The sequence below is a fragment of the Vanacampus margaritifer genome, chromosome 12, assembly GCF_051991255.1.
Source record: "Vanacampus margaritifer isolate UIUO_Vmar chromosome 12, RoL_Vmar_1.0, whole genome shotgun sequence".
NCBI lineage: Eukaryota > Metazoa > Chordata > Actinopteri > Syngnathiformes > Syngnathidae > Vanacampus > Vanacampus margaritifer.
This window is the reverse complement of record NC_135443.1, coordinates 1,291,161-1,310,693: the sequence shown is the minus strand read 5'-3', so window position 1 is coordinate 1,310,693 and position 19,533 is coordinate 1,291,161. Positions and strand designations below refer to the sequence as shown.

The following is a 19,533-nucleotide window of genomic DNA, read 5'->3' as shown; positions in this document are numbered from 1 at the left end:
ATGATCAGCTAATCAGCCAGCTTTGCAGAAGCCTAATAACGATCCTGATCATGAACCAGGTGTGTTAGGGGAGAGAAACATGGAAAACAGGCTGGATTGTGGCTCTCGAGGACCAGGGTTGGCCACCGGCGCGCGGCGGCGTACGTGATGCCATGCTGATGTGTCGCGCACATTTGAAGAGATGGAACATTTTATTTAATCATGTCTGCTGGCGTGAATGCGGTCATGAGGAATCATCTGCACTGGAGGCCTCGGCTTCACGACTCTGCTGCAAGCCTCGCTTCTCTTGAGGCCGAGGCTGCCAAATGTTATTTGGTCAAAGTTGCCTTCGTCATCACCGAGCAGCAGGTGCTGCTTTGCCGGTGTTGACGAGCGAAGAGGAGGAAAAGTTGTCAAGTCGTCAGACACGGTAAGTCAATATCAACCTGAAGCTTGGCTTGACTCCATTTTTGACACATGGGAGACTTTCTGAAAATGGAGGCCCCTCACAGGACAATGTACATTAACAAGCATTCAGTAAAGTATTCAGTCAAATAAATCGTCGTTTGACATTTCACTTCATTCTAGACTCATTTCGTGGACATGACTGCTAAATAATATATCAAACTTGTCACCTGTTCATAAATGGGATCACTAATCCATTTTCCAAATAAAGGCTTGATAAGCACACGACGATTTCCTTGACTTGTATTCTTCTGTTAAATTAAAGTTATTAAAAAAAAACAGAGCGCCCTCTACTGGTACCTGTCATGTACTGCGGTGAAGTGAGCTAGGCTGCAAAGAACAAACTGCTGAGAGTCCACGCAGACAAATGAAGACATGTTCACTTGTACTTTATTAACCGTGATTAAGAGCAGCTGAGGACATACTGGTCTTTTTTTTTTTTACTCCACTATGTTACAGAATGCATGAAACCACATCCCACCCTCCCCTCCCCCTCCCCTCCCCTCTCTCACACAAACATTATGTAGTGTTGTTAACACAATTGAAAAAGTAAGAAAACGTAAAAACAGACCAGTTGAGTTCACATCAAAAACATTTTTTTATATAACCCACAAAGAGTTTGTTGCACTAGCTAGAAAAGAACCAAAATCACCACGTTACAACTTGTGTATGCGTGCGCGAGTGTTTTTGCTATGAAATGTCACGAGGCGGCAAAATGATTCGACTGTCCGTGTAACAAACGGAAAATGTACACAAACGGCAAGCAAACGTCAGCCGCCCTCCTCGAGCAGAAATAAAAAATAAACATCAAGGAAAGAAATCATCCAAATCCGTCACCACCACATACAAGCCGTCAAATAGTTTAGTGTCAACTCAATATATAGACTGTATATTTATATATACTATTTATTTATAATTTTTTTGTCCTCGTATAACAAACGCTCACGTTTGTTTTGTGTTGCCAAGGTTACGGTTCCCCTAGCAACAGCATGAAATATTTTTTTTTGTTTTAAAGAAATAAAAACACAAATAAATGTCGACTGATCCCCAACTTCATCCAGCTCGTATGTTTGTGTCACATGTTGGTTGGTCAGCCATCGTATGTACTTGTTTACATAGTGAGTGTATGCGTGTATTTTTTGTTTTGACTTGGTAGCACTACCGTACAGTGAACCCATGAATATTCACAATTCAGCATTTGCATATTTACAGATTTTTGTGTGTGTGGGGGGGACCCATCCGCTGTTGGTGGCTAAAAAACTCACTTATTTGTGTTGCCATCTCTCTTGGATGCCAACAAACTATGTTGAAGTAGCTTGGTTTAGACAAAAGTAGCCCTGTTGGTGGCAGGGGTTTATGGGTTGAGGATCTTAATTTCAACAAAAGCAGTGATTTGCTGCCATCTTGTGAGTTGAGGTGGCGCTTTTAGACAAATGTAGTGGTTTGCTGCTATCAGGTAAGATCTATAGGTGACAATTTAGAAGAGGAGCTTCTAATAAAGGGCTGAAGTCGTGTCTATTGTTTTTTTTTTTTTTTAAAAGTAGTGCTTTGGCGCCATCTTGTGGCATTTATAAGCAATTCTAAATGTTTTTTTTTTCTGCAGCATCGCTCCTCTGTAATCCTCAAAATTGCGTGGGATGGGGACAAAAGTGACAATCTGCAAGAAATTGATGCCGCCCAGGAAGGTTTTATCATTTCTTATAGATGCCACAAGATGGTGCCAAAGCACTACAAAAAAAAAAAGAAAAAAAAAGAGTTTTTATTAGCCTGTCTAATAGAAGCTCCTTGCCTCAATTCCATTTTGTTCCTGCCACAAGATGCGCCGGAGCACTACTTTTCCATTAGACGGTGCTTTGGTGAGATGTTTTGGCACTTATGGGTGTTTGAAAATGAGTTCTTCAGCAAATAACGGAGGGCAGGTTCTTACAAAAAAAAAAATCTGTGCATATGCCAACTTGTAAGTAGCGAATAGCAAATGGGCGGGGGAACACCGTCGTGTGTATGTGGAAATATGTTTTAGTGTACTGTCAGTTGTGCGTCTACAACGGAAGCAGACGGCAGGAGTGTGTGTGCGCGTGTTTATGCGTTGGCGCTGATGCTCTGCTTGTAGACGGCGTGGTAGGCGTTCCGCAGGAGCACGTATGGGAAGCAGGATTCCAGCAAGTCCATGGTCAGGAAGGGCGACTCCTGCACAATCTGACAACACAACCACACACATCAAACACACAAATGGACACTACCACAAATACAAATAAGGACGTAGTGTTCCCCAACTGTATCGTAATTCACCTTTTGAATTCATTTTAGTGCTGTTTTTGTTGACCATCATTTAAAATATGCATCAAATCTCACCATGTCCAGCAGCAGGTAAACCGACTCTCTGTTACGCGTCGTCATCTTGTCCGTCTCCTGGCCGATCTTCAGAAGGCTGGACGAGGCCAGCTACACGCACACGTACACATACGCACACACACACACACGTCATGAATGACACGCTAGCACACAAACTGGCTTCTTCTGCGGTGCGTATTCTTAATTGCTGTCAACCGAAAGCAATAACACAACAGTATAGTTAGGTGGTCGACTTGTTGACGTGCGGTCAATGACGGCTCAAGGTTCTTCCGGAGAAAATGAATGAAGAATGGGATGACGTCACATACAATATGTTGGAAAACAAACGTGTAGTCAAGTTGAACTTCTTACAGCCAGGAACTCTTTGAGGCGGTCCTCGATGCTTCCTTTGTGGATGGTGAAGAGTGCGGCGGCGATCTGGTTGATGGCTTTGGCCAGGCAGTGGATGTTGTTACAGTGGCCTGCAGGGGGCAGCAAATGCACATCGTTAGCACAGGCTGGCTCCTCTTTCTTGGGTGACAAAAGTTTAGGGACAGGCTGGAGTGTGTGTGTGGGGTGGGGGGCTGGCTGGCCCACCAAGCTTTTCCTTTAACAGTCCTGCAATATTAACTTCATAAATAAACACATTTTTAGTCTAATTTATTATTAATTTTTTTGTAATTGCTTTGAAATGTTACAAAATGGCGTCAAAGCCCAATTTGGAACGCAGGAGAGTAATTGGTGTTAAATAAGACAGTATGTCATCGTGGTACACCATCGACCCCCCCCCCCCCCGCCCCCAATCTGTCATTTTTAAGCTAAGTTAATGTTGTGTAAGATGAGTTTGAAATTATATTAGTGTTACAATTAGTGCTGTTAAAGCTAATTAACTAATCACAAAAAATGATCGCATTAGTCACGTATTAATGCAGATTAATCACACTATAAATTTTGACCACAGATGATCCTTTAGCTGAGGTGTTTGAGCAATAAACATAACTGCATGCATTCAAGTAAAGTATTTAATAAATGTTGGCATATGACATTCAGAATATTTCATGTCAAACTATTTGGGTCATTTTATTTCATTTTAAATTGTGCAAATAATGAACTGATTTGAAAAAGAGAAGGAGCGTGTGCAGGGGAACAATTGGAAAAATTAACGCATATTTTTAAATTTGGCGGGCAAAAAATGTTGATAAAAAGTAAGCGATTAATCGAGATTAATCAAAATTCTAAGATGTGATCAATCTGATTTAAAAATCTAATCGCTTGACAGCTCTAGTTACAATTAAAACAAGAAACTATTAACGTTTTTGAAGGGAGCATACATTTATTTTTTATTTTTTTTAACTTACCTCCAAATGACCTGATCAGTCGGTCCATGACTAGTGAGCACAAAAGTTTTCCCGTCACCGGTTTAAAATGTAACGGGACACAAAGTGTTCTTTTAGACAGGACAAGATGGACGCCATTCAGGTATTTGATACCAAATATAAGTGACATTTAACACACAATGTGTGTGTTAGCGTGTGTGTGTGATATTGAGATGTGCTTCATACTAACAAAAGAGCCTATTACGAGTTATTATCCTCTTCCAACGGCCCTGATTAACAATGGCGCCTTTCATTTCAAGGTTGTTAGCGTCGGCGCGTCTCAATGACTCCATCAAGAGGCTCTCGCTCCGCCACGCCACAGAATCAACTTTAGTCAGCGCAGCCTTTTTACAATAATCACCTTTAATTAGCGCCGCCGAGTGGAGTGACCTTAACGTGGAGATAAGCGGCGAAGCTGCGCCGTAATGAATCAATCGCGGCCGGTTTGCATGCGGTGCGCCGCCGCCTCGTGCCACTGGAGCAGTAAATGACATTTCCCGACGCGGTCGCAACACGGCGGAGCGCCGCCGACGTCTCGCTCTTCCGTTTCACGCCAACACACGAGTGGGACGTCCTTGAACGTTTGCTTCGGCTCGGGAGGCGTCTCTACTTTTTCTTCAAATGGAAAACAAAGTCTACTTGACATTTAAGATTTCATATTTGGAGCCTGACGTTGCTCAAATTGGCAACACGGCACGTTAAAAGACAGGTGTCAAAGTCGAGGCCCGGGGACCAGATCCGGCCCGACACATCATTTTGTGTCCCATGAAAGAAAAGGATTTCTATTTCATACTCCAGAAAATTTGTACATCTTCTGTTTTAAAATATATTAAAAACATTTTTTTTTTTTTTTTTTACCAAATTAATTCTTAAAATAAATGTAGTAATAATCAATTTAAGTATTTAGGTGTCAACAGTTTGTCCAGTTAGGATTTTTGTCAGTCCCGTGTGTGTGTGTGTGGAGATAACTTTCTGGCAAGTTTTGAAAATTTTGGGGAAAAAATATTTAAAATTTATTTATTTAGAAATGGTATTTGCTTAAATTTTCATTTAACTTTTTAAGACGTACTGTGCCTTGGGAGCTCCCTGAACGTTTTGTTAGAAATTTAAAATTATGTCAATTAATGTGATGTCAAATTAAATAAATAAAAACTTACACATTTTGATAAATCAGATTTTTTTTTTTTCAAAAAACATGTTTTAAGACAAGAGTTAAGATTGGCATTTGTATTTAAAAAAAATGTTGGCGCTAATTTTACCCCCCCCCCCCTTTTTTTTTTTCCTACTGAATATCGGCTTCAAATATCGGTTATCGGCCTCCTTGAATACTAATAATCGACATCGGTATCAGCCCTGAAAACACCATATCTGTCTATCTCTAATAAATAGTGTAATTTCTTTTTAAAATTGTGGTAATTACGGCTTTCCAGAGGAGCTAAAGCTCCTTGTGCACGCTCTGACAATGAGAGCGTGACTGCCACCTACTGTAGTGGATGTGCAATTACATGTTATTCTAGTACATGGAAGAAGAAAAAAAACACTTTGGCATCGCACCCCCCCCGCCCCCCCTCCTATTTGAGAAGGACTGCCCTAACGTGACCCGAGTGAGGATATAGCGAATGTACGTTTGTGTGTGCGTACCTTCGATGGCGGGGCTGTATTGCGACATCACGTTGCTGGCCAGCGTTGGCAAGGAAACGGCCACAAACACCATCAGCAGACACGCTATCTTATATTCCTCCTCTGGACTGATGTTCTCTACAAACACACATCATAAAAAAACATTTTGTGCAAGCTCACATGGCACACATACATGTGTGTGTGTGTGTGTGTGTGTGTGTGTGTGTGTGTGTCCTACCGCTCTTTTGCGAGGACAGCGCCACCACCAGGGCCGGGTCGATCTCGCAGGGCAAACCGGCGGCGGAAGATAGCTCGTAGACGTTCATGGCCACCTGGGCACAGACGCAAACATGTTTTTTTATTGACTTGATTATTTCTAGTTCCAAAACGGAAATGTAGTGGCGTGACGCTGCCGAGTGTACCTTCATGTCCGTTTCTCTGGGAATGTGGTCCTTGAAATCCTCCACCGAGCTGACCAGGAAGGGAATGTGGCAAGATAACACCTGCGGAGGAAGAACAGACACAGCAGCACATCATGATCATAAAAATAAAAAAGGTTAGATGTAGGTGAATCTTATTCTTAAATATAAATTATTACTCATCTCAACTTTATTTTTTAAAGCACTTTAAAACAACCATCACAGATTCAGTGGGATATCTTGCGGTCATCTGTCACTTATTATACACACAGCATGTGAAAACCGTATAATGTTTCATTCCCACTTGACATTTTTAGCATTTTATTTATTGGATTGCACAGTTATGTTTGGTAAATGGAGCACGTTATTGCATTTGGAGTCCCCAGAAAAGGCAATTGAATTTGACTGTGGCTGCATTACAGCTGATGGTCTGCTAGGATGACAAACGTCACGTGACATCGAGCGTGCTTGTATTCCAGCGCCTTACGTCTCGCAGTGCTTCCTGGGCCAGGGAGCGGAATGACAGGATCACGCCGATGATAGTCATCCTCTTCAGGACGCTGTCCACGGCTACAAAAAAAAAAAAAAAAAAAATAGCCACGTCACAGACGACCAAACATTAAGACTGGGCAATTAATCGTCAAGTTCATGCGTTAAAGGGACACTTGACTCATTGAGCCATTTTCAGCAGTAAAAAAATATATTTTGATAACTTTATTAATTTTCATGGACAATTAATATCTTTAAAAACAAAATTTTTCACTTGCTGTCAACTGAAGATGACGAGGAAGTAGGTAAGGACCAATCATGGCTCACCTGTTTTCTGGGTTTGGTCAGCAAACTGAGCCATGATTGGTTGTTACCTACGTCCTCAGCACAGGTGATGTCATCTTTAGTCGACAACAAGTAGAAAAATTTGTTTTTAAAGGTATTAATTGTACATTAAAAACAAGGAAGTTATCAAATTTATTCTGGACAAAATTAACTTTTGACTGCTGAAAATGGATCAATGAGTCAAGTATCCCTTTAAATAATCTTTTAAATAATGTTTTTATCATCTGCTTTTTTGATATACAAAAAATTCAACGTGGTGCTAATGTTGAAAATCAGAAATCGGATCTGTATCCACCCCCAAAAATAGTCAAATGTCAATTTTGCCGAAGAATCAAGAAAAATGATGCCTACAGGTGAGCTTTTTGAAGAGCGCCGCCATGTGGTCGGGTTTGTCAAAGCTGGTTCTCATCTGGGTCAACACTTCCATGTTCTCCACCACTAATTTCTGCGCACACAAACCCGCGTTGAGAGAGATGGCCAGGCTCGCAACCGTGCCGCGTGAGGCCACTCGTACCTTGAGCTCGGCCACCTGCGAGGAGATGTGCCACATGAGGCTCTCGCTGAGGAACTTCATGCCGTACGGTCCCAGCAGCTCAGACAGCGAGCGCATCTCTGGCAGGAAACGCAAGGACAGTCGCCGATCATGATTGTTTTCTTTTTCTTTGTATTTGATTACATTTTAGTGGCGAGGATGCGCGGGCGCTCGTACCTGAGATGTCGGAGTATTCCTCGGCGTTGAAGGTCAGCTCGTTCTCCGTGGGCAGGTTGACGAAAGCCTTCATGGCGGGAAAGTAAGCGATGTGTCCGTTGCTGACCTGCCGCAGCAACGTCTCCAGGTACCTGCGCCGCCGTTTGATAATTGACATCAAGGTTGGTTTCCATGACGACTGCAAATGGCATTTTAGTGGACACCACTTCAACCGTAAAAGTCATGTTTCACTCTGGCTTTCTTGTTTGCGCACAACTTTGCCTTTTTTATTTTTTATTTTTTTAAACCACTGCTGCGGTTGATTTTTTGATAAGACGATTCCAGTCGCCATTTAACAGACATTTATCGTGGTCACAGGCTTATTATATATCTGTCACGTCACGTCTCATTTGTTCAGTTGTTAAAGTCCTTCTCGTGTTCGAATCCATTTACAAAAGAGTTCAATCAAGTCTGATGAGAATGCGCAGACGTTAGCGAATGTCGGCGGGCCACGTTTTGAGACTGACCAGTTGGTGTAGAGGCTGGTGATGGTGGGCTCGCCGTGGCTGTCCAGATGTTGCGTCTGCTGCAGCAGGACGTTGTTGAAAACCCGCGTGATGTCGATGGTGACGTAATTCTCGATGGACTGCAGCACCGTCATGTAGGCCCGCACGCTGGTCAGCAGCTCGCTGGGCTTGGCGATCTCCTGAGTGGCCTGGTTGTACATGGTCATGCCCACGATGGACCTGGAGGGAGGACAGCGGGTCCATTTGGCTTTTTTTCCTACTGCTTCGTGCGACATCAACGTGTGCGTGTACTTCAGCTTCTTTAAGTTAACGTGGTTTATGTCTCTTTGTGGGTCTTAAAATGAAAGAAGAAGGTAGATGTCGAAGTTGTGTCTTATCTTTGAGCTGCATACCATGCACGCTATCGTTGGCTTTTTCATCCCCAAAAAATAAAATAAAATACTGTGTAATGTGTATATTTAAAAAATAATAATAACAATAGTCAAACATTTATTATATTGAAATGCTTAGGGGAATACTTTCCCCAAGTTTTAATAATTTGCTTTTTTCTTTTTATTGAAGGAGGGAAAAAAAAAAACAATAAAAAAATGGTATTTGTATTTTGGGAACACAATCGGGGATTTCATTATAAAGCAATATGGGCCAACCCAAACAAGTCCAAGTCCAGCCGAGCAAGTCCCAAGTCATATTTGGTGACTCAAGTCAAGTCAGTCGATGCTCAAACCCTCCGGTAGATCCTTACTTGGTAAACCGGATCTCCAGATGTGAAGTGAGGTACTCTCTCGGCGTGAACGTGTGCTCCCACACCGCCAAGTTGGGAACGTAGTTGATGGAGAAGCAGAGTTCTGATAGCGCCGTGTGCAATTTGTCCAGACTGGGGGAAGAAGAAGAAGAAGAAGAAGAAGAAAACGGCACACGTTAAGGAGGCCCAAAACCTGCAGTGTGCGTACGCGTTCTTACTTAGTGACCAGTAGTCGGTTCTTCCTCATGCTCTCCACTCCCGGTTTCTCTCGCTCCGGCTCGCCCTTCTTTCCCGTGGCCTTCTTGCTCTTCTTGTTGACGGCCTGGCTGATGGTCTTGGCACAGTGTTTGGGAAGCAGCTGCCGGCAAAGGGAAATAAGAGAGGGCCGCTCGGTCGGACAGATGGAATACGATTGTCAGGTCGGCCGTAAACGATGTTTAACGCGGCGATTTGGCTTGAGCGCAGCCTGGCGGAGAGATCGCACGTCAACGTAAGAGGCTTTTTATGTCACGCGCCAACAAAACAACCCCGACATTAATGTGACAGCGAGCATTATTATAAAATGGCCTTTAAATCCCATCACAGCATAAGGACTTTTAGCGTCTTCTTTGTGACTTTTATTTGCTTGTAAACAATTAGAAGATGGAGGTGGTGCTATTATGGAGGTGGCTTCAAACCCAATAAACATCCACGTCTCTTTTAAAACAGCCAAACAATGTTAAACAACAACAATCATCGTCGTGTCATTTGTTAAATCTTGCATTAGGCACGGCGTCGATGGAGACAGATGTCCGTCAACGACTCCAATTCAATTCAATATCCTGTTCGTCATTGGCTTTATTTTCTCTATTTGTCAAACTGTCTTGCAAATCTCAAGACCTTCCCCGAGATATTTTTCCCCGTTACTGTTACTAGGCAAACATGACGGAGTCGGGCCAGTCGTCCGCGCGGCTTCCTACCTGATCACTAAGAGTACATTGTTCAGTGCAGATATCCGTGATGAGGTTTCGGGCTTGTTTGGCCATCTCATCCAGAAACATGTTACACAACGACAAGCTGCGGTCCCCGATGTGGTGCCGCTGCAGGGATGGAGCCAAGGACACAAACTAGCATGAAGAAGACAGATGCAACATGCCACACTCGGCATATTGGGACTTGTGTGTGTGCGCGCGCGCGCTTACCTCCTCGGGACACAGCTCGTGTGTGCACGACATGAAGTGTGTGCAAAGCAAAGGGAAGCAGATGGAGTGGCGGCTCTGCGAGGGAAGCTCCAAGCACTGCTGGAACATCTTCTCAAACGCACGGCTGTAGAAACTGACACAGCGGGCGCACTTTTAAATTCACGGACGCATCACAAACTCGGCGTCGTGGACAAACGCAGGAATGCCGCTAAAAGGCACATTTAATCGTGCCCGAGTCTCCGATGAGTTGCTATTATGCACATTTCTGCTAGGCCTGCCTGCTGGCTAGTGCAGCTTCAACCCCTCTTGTAGAAGTTGACGCTAGGCATGCTGGGATTTGTTTTTAGTTGTCGCTAATTACGTGTTGTATTGTGAATGTTACTTCTTGTTTATGTTTGCCGGTTGCGTAATTGTAGTCAATAGTAGCCGTCACCAAGCACATCTTAAAGCTCACCAGAATATGGAGAGGTCAGAGGTCTCCACCAGCATCTCCACCAGCGAGTCCACCATCTTGGTGTGGAAGATGATGGTGTTCATCATTTTGCCGAGCTCCTTGTGGTCGGCGATCCCGAGACTGGCCTTGGACACGCTGGTGTAGGCCTGTGCAAAGGAAACACGACTTCAACAAAAAAAAAAGAGGTGCTTTTTACATTTTTGATTATGATTTTTTTTCCCAACCTGCAGTCTAAACCAGTCGAGCCTCATGCCTCTGAAGTCGAACACCTCGCCATCCTCAACTGCAAAACGCAATTCACATTCAATTGCGCAATCTTTAACGGTCGCTTTCAAGGTTTCGTCCGGATCACCAAAAGAGCCTTCGCGTTCATGATCACAGTTCCGCTGCGCTTGCCTTGTTTGACGCTGAGTGACGTCATCGTGTTGACGAAGGAAGACATGATGATAGACTCATCCTCTGGACACACGGACAGGTTCTGGTAGACAAAAAAACCCACAAAATCAAGTTTGAAAAGGAGCAAATATTGCGATGCACTCGCATGTGGGCAAGAAGAACCACGGTCAACGATGCACTTGAAGCCATTTATTGATGACGTCTCTCTCACCTGCACCAGCTCGTTGAGTACGACAGCATCGAAGCCGGACAGGTACTGCACGTAGTATCGCTGCATGACGGGCCCGTACTTCCTCACGTGAGCTCGCAGCTCCTCCATGTAGAAGATCAGCTCCGCAATGTGTCTGGGAAGCAAAACGCAAAAATGTTTTGCGTGCGCGCATGCCAGCATGTGCTCGCGTAAGACATTTAGAGCGCGTACTTGTCGATGAAGTCATCCGTGCTTTTCTTCTGGATGTTGTCGGCGTGTCGAAGCAACCAGATGATCTCGTCTCGGGCAAACGATAACGCCATGAAAACAAATAACGCCTGAAAGGAAAGCGTATTCATACTGTATGCTCTTTGAAGATATTTGTTACCATAAAACAGTATGCATGCTAATTCATTCAAACCTAAACATGTGTAAATATGTTTTATAGAACACAATATTCTGCGAGTCTTGCAAAATCAGTCGCTTAGGAGGTGGATTTTGAAGCGCATCGAAAAAAGAAAAATGCTAATTTTGCCTATGGAAACAGGTTTTGCGACTAAACGCTGGCAAGACCGGATACACGTTGCACGTTTTGACCGGATATTACGGCACACGTACGTTTGTAGTCCCAAAGCAATGTCAGACGAGAAAGTAAGGTATGTTTGGGGGGAGGACCAAACAGAAATCAATTTGGAATTAATTAAAGAAGCGAATATATTATTAATGCTATATTAAATGGGAAACCGCAAAAAAAGGCTACAGTTTATCATGAATTACACATCGCTATGGTGTATAGCACCACCTACAGCAGCGGAGTCCCCTCTCAATATTCGCAAAAGTAGAACAGATGGAAACGGGCAAAAGTGGCACGTCTGTTGCACATTTTCAGTCAATTCGCTTAAAAAATTCGAAACAATTGGATGGAAACCTGACTAGTGATGAATCAGAATGATGAACGTAGATACAACTGGGGAACACTGTTCTCTGCATCTGACATGGCATTCCGAGGGTGTGGCATGCTACTACCTTTGGCCCCAGCAGGCCCGGCTGGTCCGCCAAGACGGTGGCCAGCTCCTTGAGGGCGGACCGGAGAAACTTGCGTCGCTCTCGGTGCATGGAGCCTCTGAGGAGTCAGGCAGGCAGAAGGAGGAAGTCAGCGCGCAAGATGGGAAACGCGCACCAGCCGCCAGTTTACAAGCAACTTTGACACTTTGAGGACAAGCCTCGCCAGACACCAAAGTGAGTAAATGACAGCCATGGCGGGAAGAATGAGAACAAAGATGAAAGCGGTAGACAGATTAAGTACAGAGGATGAAATGTGGGGAAGACAAAGAGGGAACAAAGAGAGAAAAAAGGAAGGCGAGACGTCTGAGTCAGACTCCCCGGGAGAGATGAGATGAGCGGGTCGCAAATGCAGAAAAGGAAATGGAAATAGAAAAAAATGTAGGTGACTAAATAAATCAGTTGGGTAAGTGTGAGGAACAAAAAGACTGTGATGGCGGTTGGGAATCGAGTGTGCTCATACGCGTGAGACAGCGCCTGTTCCTTGCACTCTCTGATGTCATTGATGCGCTTGTTGTACCTGGAAAACAACCAAAGACAACACAATTTAAATAATGACTTTCATTTTCTCTTCCATTCGTGTGGACAGTAAAAGGATTGTAAGCTTAAAGGCCATATTTCAAAATGGTGAGAAAGGGGCACAGATGCACTGCGCGGGAATGTGCCGGCTGTGTTTGCTTTTTGCAAAAACCGGAGGTGGCAAATCTAGGTCCAGAAAGTGAAAACACAGCCACAGCTTGGCTTTAGCCCCAGGTGCTAGCTAGCTAGCTCCCATGGTGCCCGTTTCCTGCTAGGGAGCTAGCTAGCTAGCATCAGGGCCTAAAGCCATACTTTTTTCTTTTTTTTTTTTTTCAAACTGTGGCAGGGTTTTTACTTTCTGGACCTGGATTTACCACTACTGCCAAAAACAAAGTAGAAAATATGATTAAAATCTCAAATTGGAAAAAAGAAGAAGCTTTTTTTCCATCCATCTATTTCTATCTACTTGGGTGTAGTTTGTGCTCCCCCCGTGTCGCCTTTTACCCTCGGATGTTGACAAAGAGATCCTCAGCAGCCTTGTGGATGTGGAAGACTTCATCCCTGAACAAGCAGAGGCAGGTGGAGCTCTGCAGCGCCAGCTTCCACAGCGACAACGCCGCCGCGTCGCTGTTCAGCACCGCATGACACAGAATGAAACCGACTAGACGCAAGAAAAAGAAGCGAGTGGATCAGGAAGCTCAGCTGGAACATGAACGTCGGACCGCGTCGCTTCAACTACTTACAAACGATCCATTTCTCCATCGCGTCCAGAGATAAGTATTCACAGGGCATCTGGAAAGCGAGAGAACGACACGCTTGCAGCTCATCTTCTTAGGAGTTGATTTCGAAAGAAGGCGAAAAGGTGATTTGGAGCCACTCACGGTGTCTGACTGTGCGGGGTTGAGCATGGTGGAGGGAGCAGAGATGAGCGAGAGCAGCTGGGCGTTCCTCCACTGGTCGGCGGAAAGATTCCTTCTGGGGTAGACCATCTGAAGGCTGATCAGAGCGTCGGACAGAGACTGCGCAAAAGCACAAACATGAAAAGTCCATTTGACATGATTTGATTTGACGGCATGTTGTGCTCATAAACAGCTTTCGTTCGAGCTCAAATTGTGATCGGTGGCGCCTTTAAGTTGACTTTTTGCAAACAAACTATTATACCGCCTTGAACTAATAATTTGCAGTTGTAAAGATGAAATTGTGTTGTTGCTAAATTTCATTGCATTTTGTCTGCTTCGACATGATTTTCACTCATTTGTCCTGCAATTGATGCTGGCTTGCCAACAATTCATGTTTACAGCAGCAGTCACATATTTTTTTTTAAGTTTGTTTTTGAACAATATTTGACAAAATACAATTATTAATGGCATTATCAGCACTTGTTATTCAGTCAGTATTCATAAGTAAGTATTTGTACTTGATCTGGAAAAAGTAAAATCGGTGCATCCTTACGTAGTGTAAAGTAGTATCTTCAAAAATCCATGACAATGAATGCTGCTAAATATATTTTTCACAGGTTTGAAAGCAATCAATGTGTTATTTCTTTTGGTTTTTTTCAGGCCCGTTGTTCCACCCCGACTGCTGACATGCTAATTAGCATCGACAGGCTACCTTGCCGTGTGGAACAAACTCCTCCATCAACTTCTTCAGAGGGTTCTCATAATCCACGATCATCTGGCCCAGCCTGGGGTACTCGCGGTCACTGCCGCGTGCACGCACACGCACAGACACACACACACACACGTTAGAAGTCACGTCACTGAGTGTGTGTAAAGTTTAAGTGCGTTTTGCTCACCTGGCTCCATGCGTCATCTCGTGAGCGTAATTGTACAGGCCGATGATGGCTTTCCTCTCCTCGATGCGTGACAGAATGATCATGAGTGTAGTGTAAGTCACCACCAGCTCTAGGTAGTTTTTCGTCAGGTCAAAGTTCACCGTCTGAAGAGAAAACAACAGTCCCGTCACGTCCGTCATCCGCGTAACAAAAGATCAACTCCAGTGACGAGCGCACTTACAATGTCAAAGAAAACTTGGCACACGTCGATGCTGTTGAGCAGCTCACACACGTGATCCTGTCGAGGGACACAAACACGTTCATTCCGATATTCAGCACATAATCGACGGCTCACTCTTGTGACGTCCAACCTTAAATTCCATGACATCAACAAAGGTAAAGTAGTAGAGAGCCAAGTTCTTCAGAATCTCCGACTTCTCCTTCTGCAGCTGAGCCAGCTGTTGCTGCAACATCACGCAAGACTCTTGAGATCAGAATGCCGGCTAAAAAAAACTACAATGTAAACTGTCCAGTAACATCACCACTTATTTGAGGTGAGACTGAAAACATTACTTTTCATTTTCAAGTAAACAAACCCGCTGATTAGAAATAGCTCAAAATGCAGACATGTAACCATTTAAAAGTTTAACCATTATTAGACATAAAAGTCATAGAAGCCAGGTTATTACAATATTTTTTTCAACATTTATAAGACGTGTGATGGCTTTTAAGTGTGTGAGGCAAACTTGGTAAACACAGTGAAAGGTCGAGGTTCAAATGTGTGGATGTGTTCCCCAAAGTTGTGTGTTTTTTTCCCGCCTTCCTCGCAGTCCAAAAAACATGCTCGTTAACTTCAATGAAGACTCCAAATTGTCTTGAAGGGTTAATGTGAGTAGGTAGTGGGAAAACTTTTTTGTCTGTACGTGGCCTGTGATTGGCTGGCAACCAGTCCTGGGTACCGGTGTGTGTTTATAGCCCACTTCTTTCAGTCAAAGTCAGCTCCGCTTGATGAGAGATTTTAGTCTGTTCGCACACGCAAACGCTTAAAAAGCATCCACAGACACTCGGTAGATGCACGGGACTACAGAACGCAAAAAAATACAAATAATGTGGCCAGCCGAAAAAAGCAAACATGTCCAAATAAACAATCACAGTATTACAAAACTCAAATGAAACACACAAATAAACTTACCAAAAAGCACAAGTCCGGAATAAGCCAGGATTAGCATGCAAACACACACAGAAACAGAAAACAACATAAGAGACCATTTTTGCACATTTATATTGAATAAAGCTGTTAGCCAGACGCGTACACAATACACACACACACACACGCTTCACATAAGCACACACGCCGCAAGCTAAAGGAATTAATGACTCTCCACACTCACGCTTTTTTTGAATGTCACATTTTTTCAAGTTTTACGACTGCTTCACACAAACAAAGGCATAATCATAAAATGTGTTATTAAAAAAAGCAGCATCTCCAAAGATCTGGAAGGAACGCTTCCAACCAATGAGATAATAACCATTTGACATCATGGACACTGCAGGAAAAGGAAACAAATCTAATCAAGCTGCAGGCAACTCACGTTGTTATTCCGCGTCTCCACAGCGGGAAACTTCCTGACGATGAACTTGACGGCAGATTCCAGGTTCTTGTCCACCAGGTAGGAGGGCTTGGCTTTGGGGTCTCCACATGCCTGAGGAGGAGAAGACACACGAGGTGAGGAGCGCAGAAACAAAAATCAAACATTTGTTGTTGCTTTTTTTTATCTATGCTATTTCATCTGATAGTCTGCTTCCTCGTGGCGTGTTAGTCAAAAAGTGGACACGGGTTCATCCACATGGGTGAGTGCTCACAGTTGAAGTCCACCACATGAAAAGAGACGTAAGGTTGCTGCCCTGTGCGTCGACACGTAAGATGCACAATCCAACAGAAGACGCACAGGGTCAATTTCCTTTTTGTTTTCTATTCACAAAAATGGAAAGTCCTGCATGTCCGTCTGTGCTTTTCATGTTTGCTTAAGGCAGGCAATGATGATTTTCAATACTGCATTTCCTCAAATGGTGGCCAGGCATCATCTAAACCACAGACAAATTGATGCCTTACTTTTCCTATCAAGAATTAAATAGATCTCAAGTATAATATCTTCAGATCATATTTGCTTTTTTTGACCCCCCCCCCTCCCTAAAAAATTTACTAACCAAAACAGCAGCACCTAGCAAGGCACATACACTGTCTCTCAACAGAATTTAAAATGATCTTTTACTTATGTGACCACAGCGTCTTTAAATCTGATTAGTGTTAAATGACATGACAGGCGGTCCCTCCACAATGTTGTGCGTCTGTTTATTTCCTCCTACCCTGGTTGTTGCCGTTTATTTATCTATTTTTTATTTTGTCCGACTGGCGGGAAGCGACAGAGCTCATGCATCATGGGTAGTGTAGTTTGTGAATGGTGAGCAAGCTGCAGTTCATGCATGTGCCAAAGACGGGCTGATTGTAAAGTACAAATTTCCTTAGACTTAGATTTAGTACTACTACTAGTAGTAAAAGTAATAGTGTGCACACACAAAATAATCAATGACTTCAAGTGGAATAACAACAATGCACCCGCATTTGAGTTACAACTGTCAAAACACTTCCAATAAGACTCTGAACAAAACTATACCAGCGGAAAAGACAAGCTCACAAAAACATCAGATATGAAAACGTGGCGAATAACTACACGTCTACTGTTGCCAACGACTACGTCAGATGTGTTTCTGCTAGAATTCAATCTGGGAAGCAAAACGACCCAAGAAATCAAACAAACAGCATACGAGTTTAAAAGTTGATTTTGCTAACAGGTTTGCTTTGAAGCTATTCACCAGTGACGTTTGTGTTTAAACATCACAAACGACGTTTTGCTCTGACAGTAAAGGGGGGGTGCACTGAAAATAATGTTCTGATGTGTTCAAGATCGAAACGCTGATTCACTGTTGAACAGCGAACACACAAAAGCGCTTTTCTCCTTGCAGCAAGGCCGCTGTCTGTTTGCTGGCCAAACCAACAACAGACAAGCTTTTAAGATGTGACAGTTCAAGTCTACATTAATCTCAGCCCCCGGCCGCATATACAACTGAAACTTTTTTTCTTGGCCGCACTCAGGCTGCCCAGATAACAACACGAATACTACGTCAACATGTTCTTGTGTCAAATTACAAGTAAGCAGTCACCCTAGAGGCTGTCAAGTGAAATGCTCTTTTCTCTGTTCCAATGATGATTTGACTGAAATCGAATTTGACGACATGTACATTTTGTGGATGCAATGTCGTGGCACAGGAGCTTCCCACATGCAATTAGTCAATGACTTTGGCATTCCACATTCGATGGAAACACCCGAGCTGGGGATTGTGATTGTGCGCACAAGAGGAATCGTGTGCTCAAACATGCACGAGCTCAAAAATCAGGAAACATCTTCATGTGTGCGGCTATCAGGTGGCGTTGATTCAGCATGAATTGGATTCAACTGCAATTGCAGGATTTCACTGACATGGAGCGTTACAGTGCATAAAGCTGTCGGACTGAATGAAGGGAGGAAGGATGGATGGAGGAAAGGAAGGAGGGAACGGCGCAGCCAATGGAGGGACGGCGTGGGAATAAGTGGGAGTGGTGGGGGAGGAGCGTGCGAGCGGTTGCCAGGATACCAGAACAGACTTTCATCTTGCCTCCGCTCGCAGCTACCGCTGGCCTTCTTCAAATTGGCCACGTGGCAAATGATGGAAGATAATTGCGAGAGGGCCCTTCGGCCATTTCACCTCTTCCAATATATAACTCTTTTTTTTTTTTAAGCATTTTTGTGACATTTTATGAATGGAACGTTTGTATTCGTCTGTTGACTGATTCTTTAAGTAATAGAGGAATTATGGATTCCACCATTGAAGCCTTGCTAGCTGCCTAAAAGTGGTGCAGGCCAAAGTCAAACAGGAAGTAAGAAGGGAGTGTTGGAAAGTGAAGTTTGATATCTCCAAATCATGTCTACAGCTACAACCTTGTGATTGTGAATGGCGTGTGGTACCCAAGGCTGGCAACGTTAACGTCACTACAACTGCATGCCCTCCATTTTGGTTTCTTGGTCGCTACACTACACTTTTATGCGCTGGCTAGATTTAGGATTGCAGACTTTATTTTATTATGTTTATTTTCCCATTTACGCAAAACATCCCAACAACTTTTGAAATTTCTTCTACAACAGTATGTTGTCCTGGCTTCAGCAGGCCTAGGTGAGTGACGTGGGTGTCGCACAATTAAAGTAGAATTGGCTGTTGCTGTCTAGGGTTTAGCGGCTGGCTGGTAATTGGCTAACCAGTCAGTCTGTGTCTTGTTGAGTGTAGCCATAGAACAATTAAGAATGTTTATTATGTGTTGATTTTGTTACCGTTTGTTCGAGAAAGTGACTGAAGGTGTACTTGCAGCTGTGTCTATTGTTGACAATTAGTTGTGGCATTACAATAACTTCTATCAGTGGTAAACTCCATACAAGAAAAGCCTGACAGACCGCCAGAACTATAAAGCACTGAGGGAAACCCTGCAATCGTTCGATGGAATTTTTCAAACTATTCGATTAATCTTTGCAACCCCATAATCACTAAAGTATTAACATTAGAAACAAGTTAATTGGTTAAAAAAAAAAAGTTTTATGGGCACTCAAAACTTGTTAGCTTGTTGGCTAAGTAGGACAACAGTATGTTATTTAAACCGAACTTTAATGATAAAGTATATCTAACTTATGTTGAGATATCATTAATTGCACTGTGAGGACAATCAATTTTGTTACTCTTGTGTACGGAACGTTCAGAGCCTTTTGGAAACTATGTAATCCACATTGTTTATTTTTAATCAGGAAAGAAAACGTAACGCACGCCCTAAACTCAAGGACTCTAAAATTGGCCTAATCATCAACCTCTCCACAAGGTTTGACTGACCTGCT

The 19,533-nt window shown here is 43.4% G+C and overlaps 2 protein-coding genes across 11 annotated transcripts in view; one reads left to right on the top strand and one right to left on the bottom strand.

The window, feature by feature from the left end:
• Positions 1 to 798: 798 nt before the first annotated feature.
• The window catches only part of nckap1 (NCK-associated protein 1), a 23,675-nt gene continuing 4,940 nt past the window's right edge, over positions 799 to 19,533 (bottom strand). For 2 of the 8 annotated variants that reach the window (XM_077582386.1, XM_077582388.1), the window contains 30 exons: positions 16,150 to 16,260; positions 14,929 to 15,021; positions 14,799 to 14,855; positions 14,579 to 14,721; positions 14,395 to 14,485; positions 13,665 to 13,802; positions 13,527 to 13,575; positions 13,288 to 13,444; positions 12,728 to 12,784; positions 12,229 to 12,325; positions 11,434 to 11,540; positions 11,224 to 11,356; positions 11,013 to 11,094; positions 10,841 to 10,899; positions 10,617 to 10,762; positions 10,163 to 10,295; positions 9,941 to 10,087; positions 9,200 to 9,339; positions 8,982 to 9,113; positions 8,240 to 8,458; positions 7,734 to 7,864; positions 7,539 to 7,636; positions 7,376 to 7,469; positions 6,678 to 6,760; positions 6,194 to 6,274; positions 6,010 to 6,103; positions 5,793 to 5,909; positions 3,148 to 3,257; positions 2,797 to 2,886; positions 799 to 2,640 (listed from right to left, as the gene is read on the bottom strand). In XM_077582386.1, coding sequence (XP_077438512.1) covers positions 2,524 to 2,640; positions 2,797 to 2,886; positions 3,148 to 3,257; positions 5,793 to 5,909; positions 6,010 to 6,103; positions 6,194 to 6,274; positions 6,678 to 6,760; positions 7,376 to 7,469; positions 7,539 to 7,636; positions 7,734 to 7,864; positions 8,240 to 8,458; positions 8,982 to 9,113; positions 9,200 to 9,339; positions 9,941 to 10,087; positions 10,163 to 10,295; positions 10,617 to 10,762; positions 10,841 to 10,899; positions 11,013 to 11,094; positions 11,224 to 11,356; positions 11,434 to 11,540; positions 12,229 to 12,325; positions 12,728 to 12,784; positions 13,288 to 13,444; positions 13,527 to 13,575; positions 13,665 to 13,802; positions 14,395 to 14,485; positions 14,579 to 14,721; positions 14,799 to 14,855; positions 14,929 to 15,021; positions 16,150 to 16,260 — 3,306 coding nt within the window. In that variant the 3' untranslated portion in view covers positions 799 to 2,523. The remainder of the gene's footprint in view (positions 2,641 to 2,796; positions 2,887 to 3,147; positions 3,258 to 5,792; positions 5,910 to 6,009; positions 6,104 to 6,193; positions 6,275 to 6,677; positions 6,761 to 7,375; positions 7,470 to 7,538; positions 7,637 to 7,733; positions 7,865 to 8,239; positions 8,459 to 8,981; positions 9,114 to 9,199; positions 9,340 to 9,940; positions 10,088 to 10,162; positions 10,296 to 10,616; positions 10,763 to 10,840; positions 10,900 to 11,012; positions 11,095 to 11,223; positions 11,357 to 11,433; positions 11,541 to 12,228; positions 12,326 to 12,727; positions 12,785 to 13,287; positions 13,445 to 13,526; positions 13,576 to 13,664; positions 13,803 to 14,394; positions 14,486 to 14,578; positions 14,722 to 14,798; positions 14,856 to 14,928; positions 15,022 to 16,149; positions 16,261 to 19,533) is intronic. The other 6 variants (XM_077582387.1, XM_077582389.1, XM_077582390.1 and 3 more) reach the window with 3 other exon arrangements.
• The window catches only part of LOC144061701 (dual specificity protein phosphatase 19-like), a 17,834-nt gene continuing 14,507 nt past the window's right edge, over positions 16,207 to 19,533 (top strand). Inside the window, exons 1-2 of one of the 3 annotated variants that reach the window (XM_077582396.1) lie at positions 16,207 to 16,283; positions 16,378 to 16,408. In XM_077582396.1, coding sequence (XP_077438522.1) covers positions 16,257 to 16,283; positions 16,378 to 16,408 — 58 coding nt within the window. In that variant the 5' untranslated portion in view covers positions 16,207 to 16,256. Of the gene's footprint in view, positions 16,284 to 16,377; positions 16,409 to 19,533 lie in introns of those variants that run through there. The other 2 variants (XM_077582397.1, XM_077582395.1) reach the window with 2 other exon arrangements.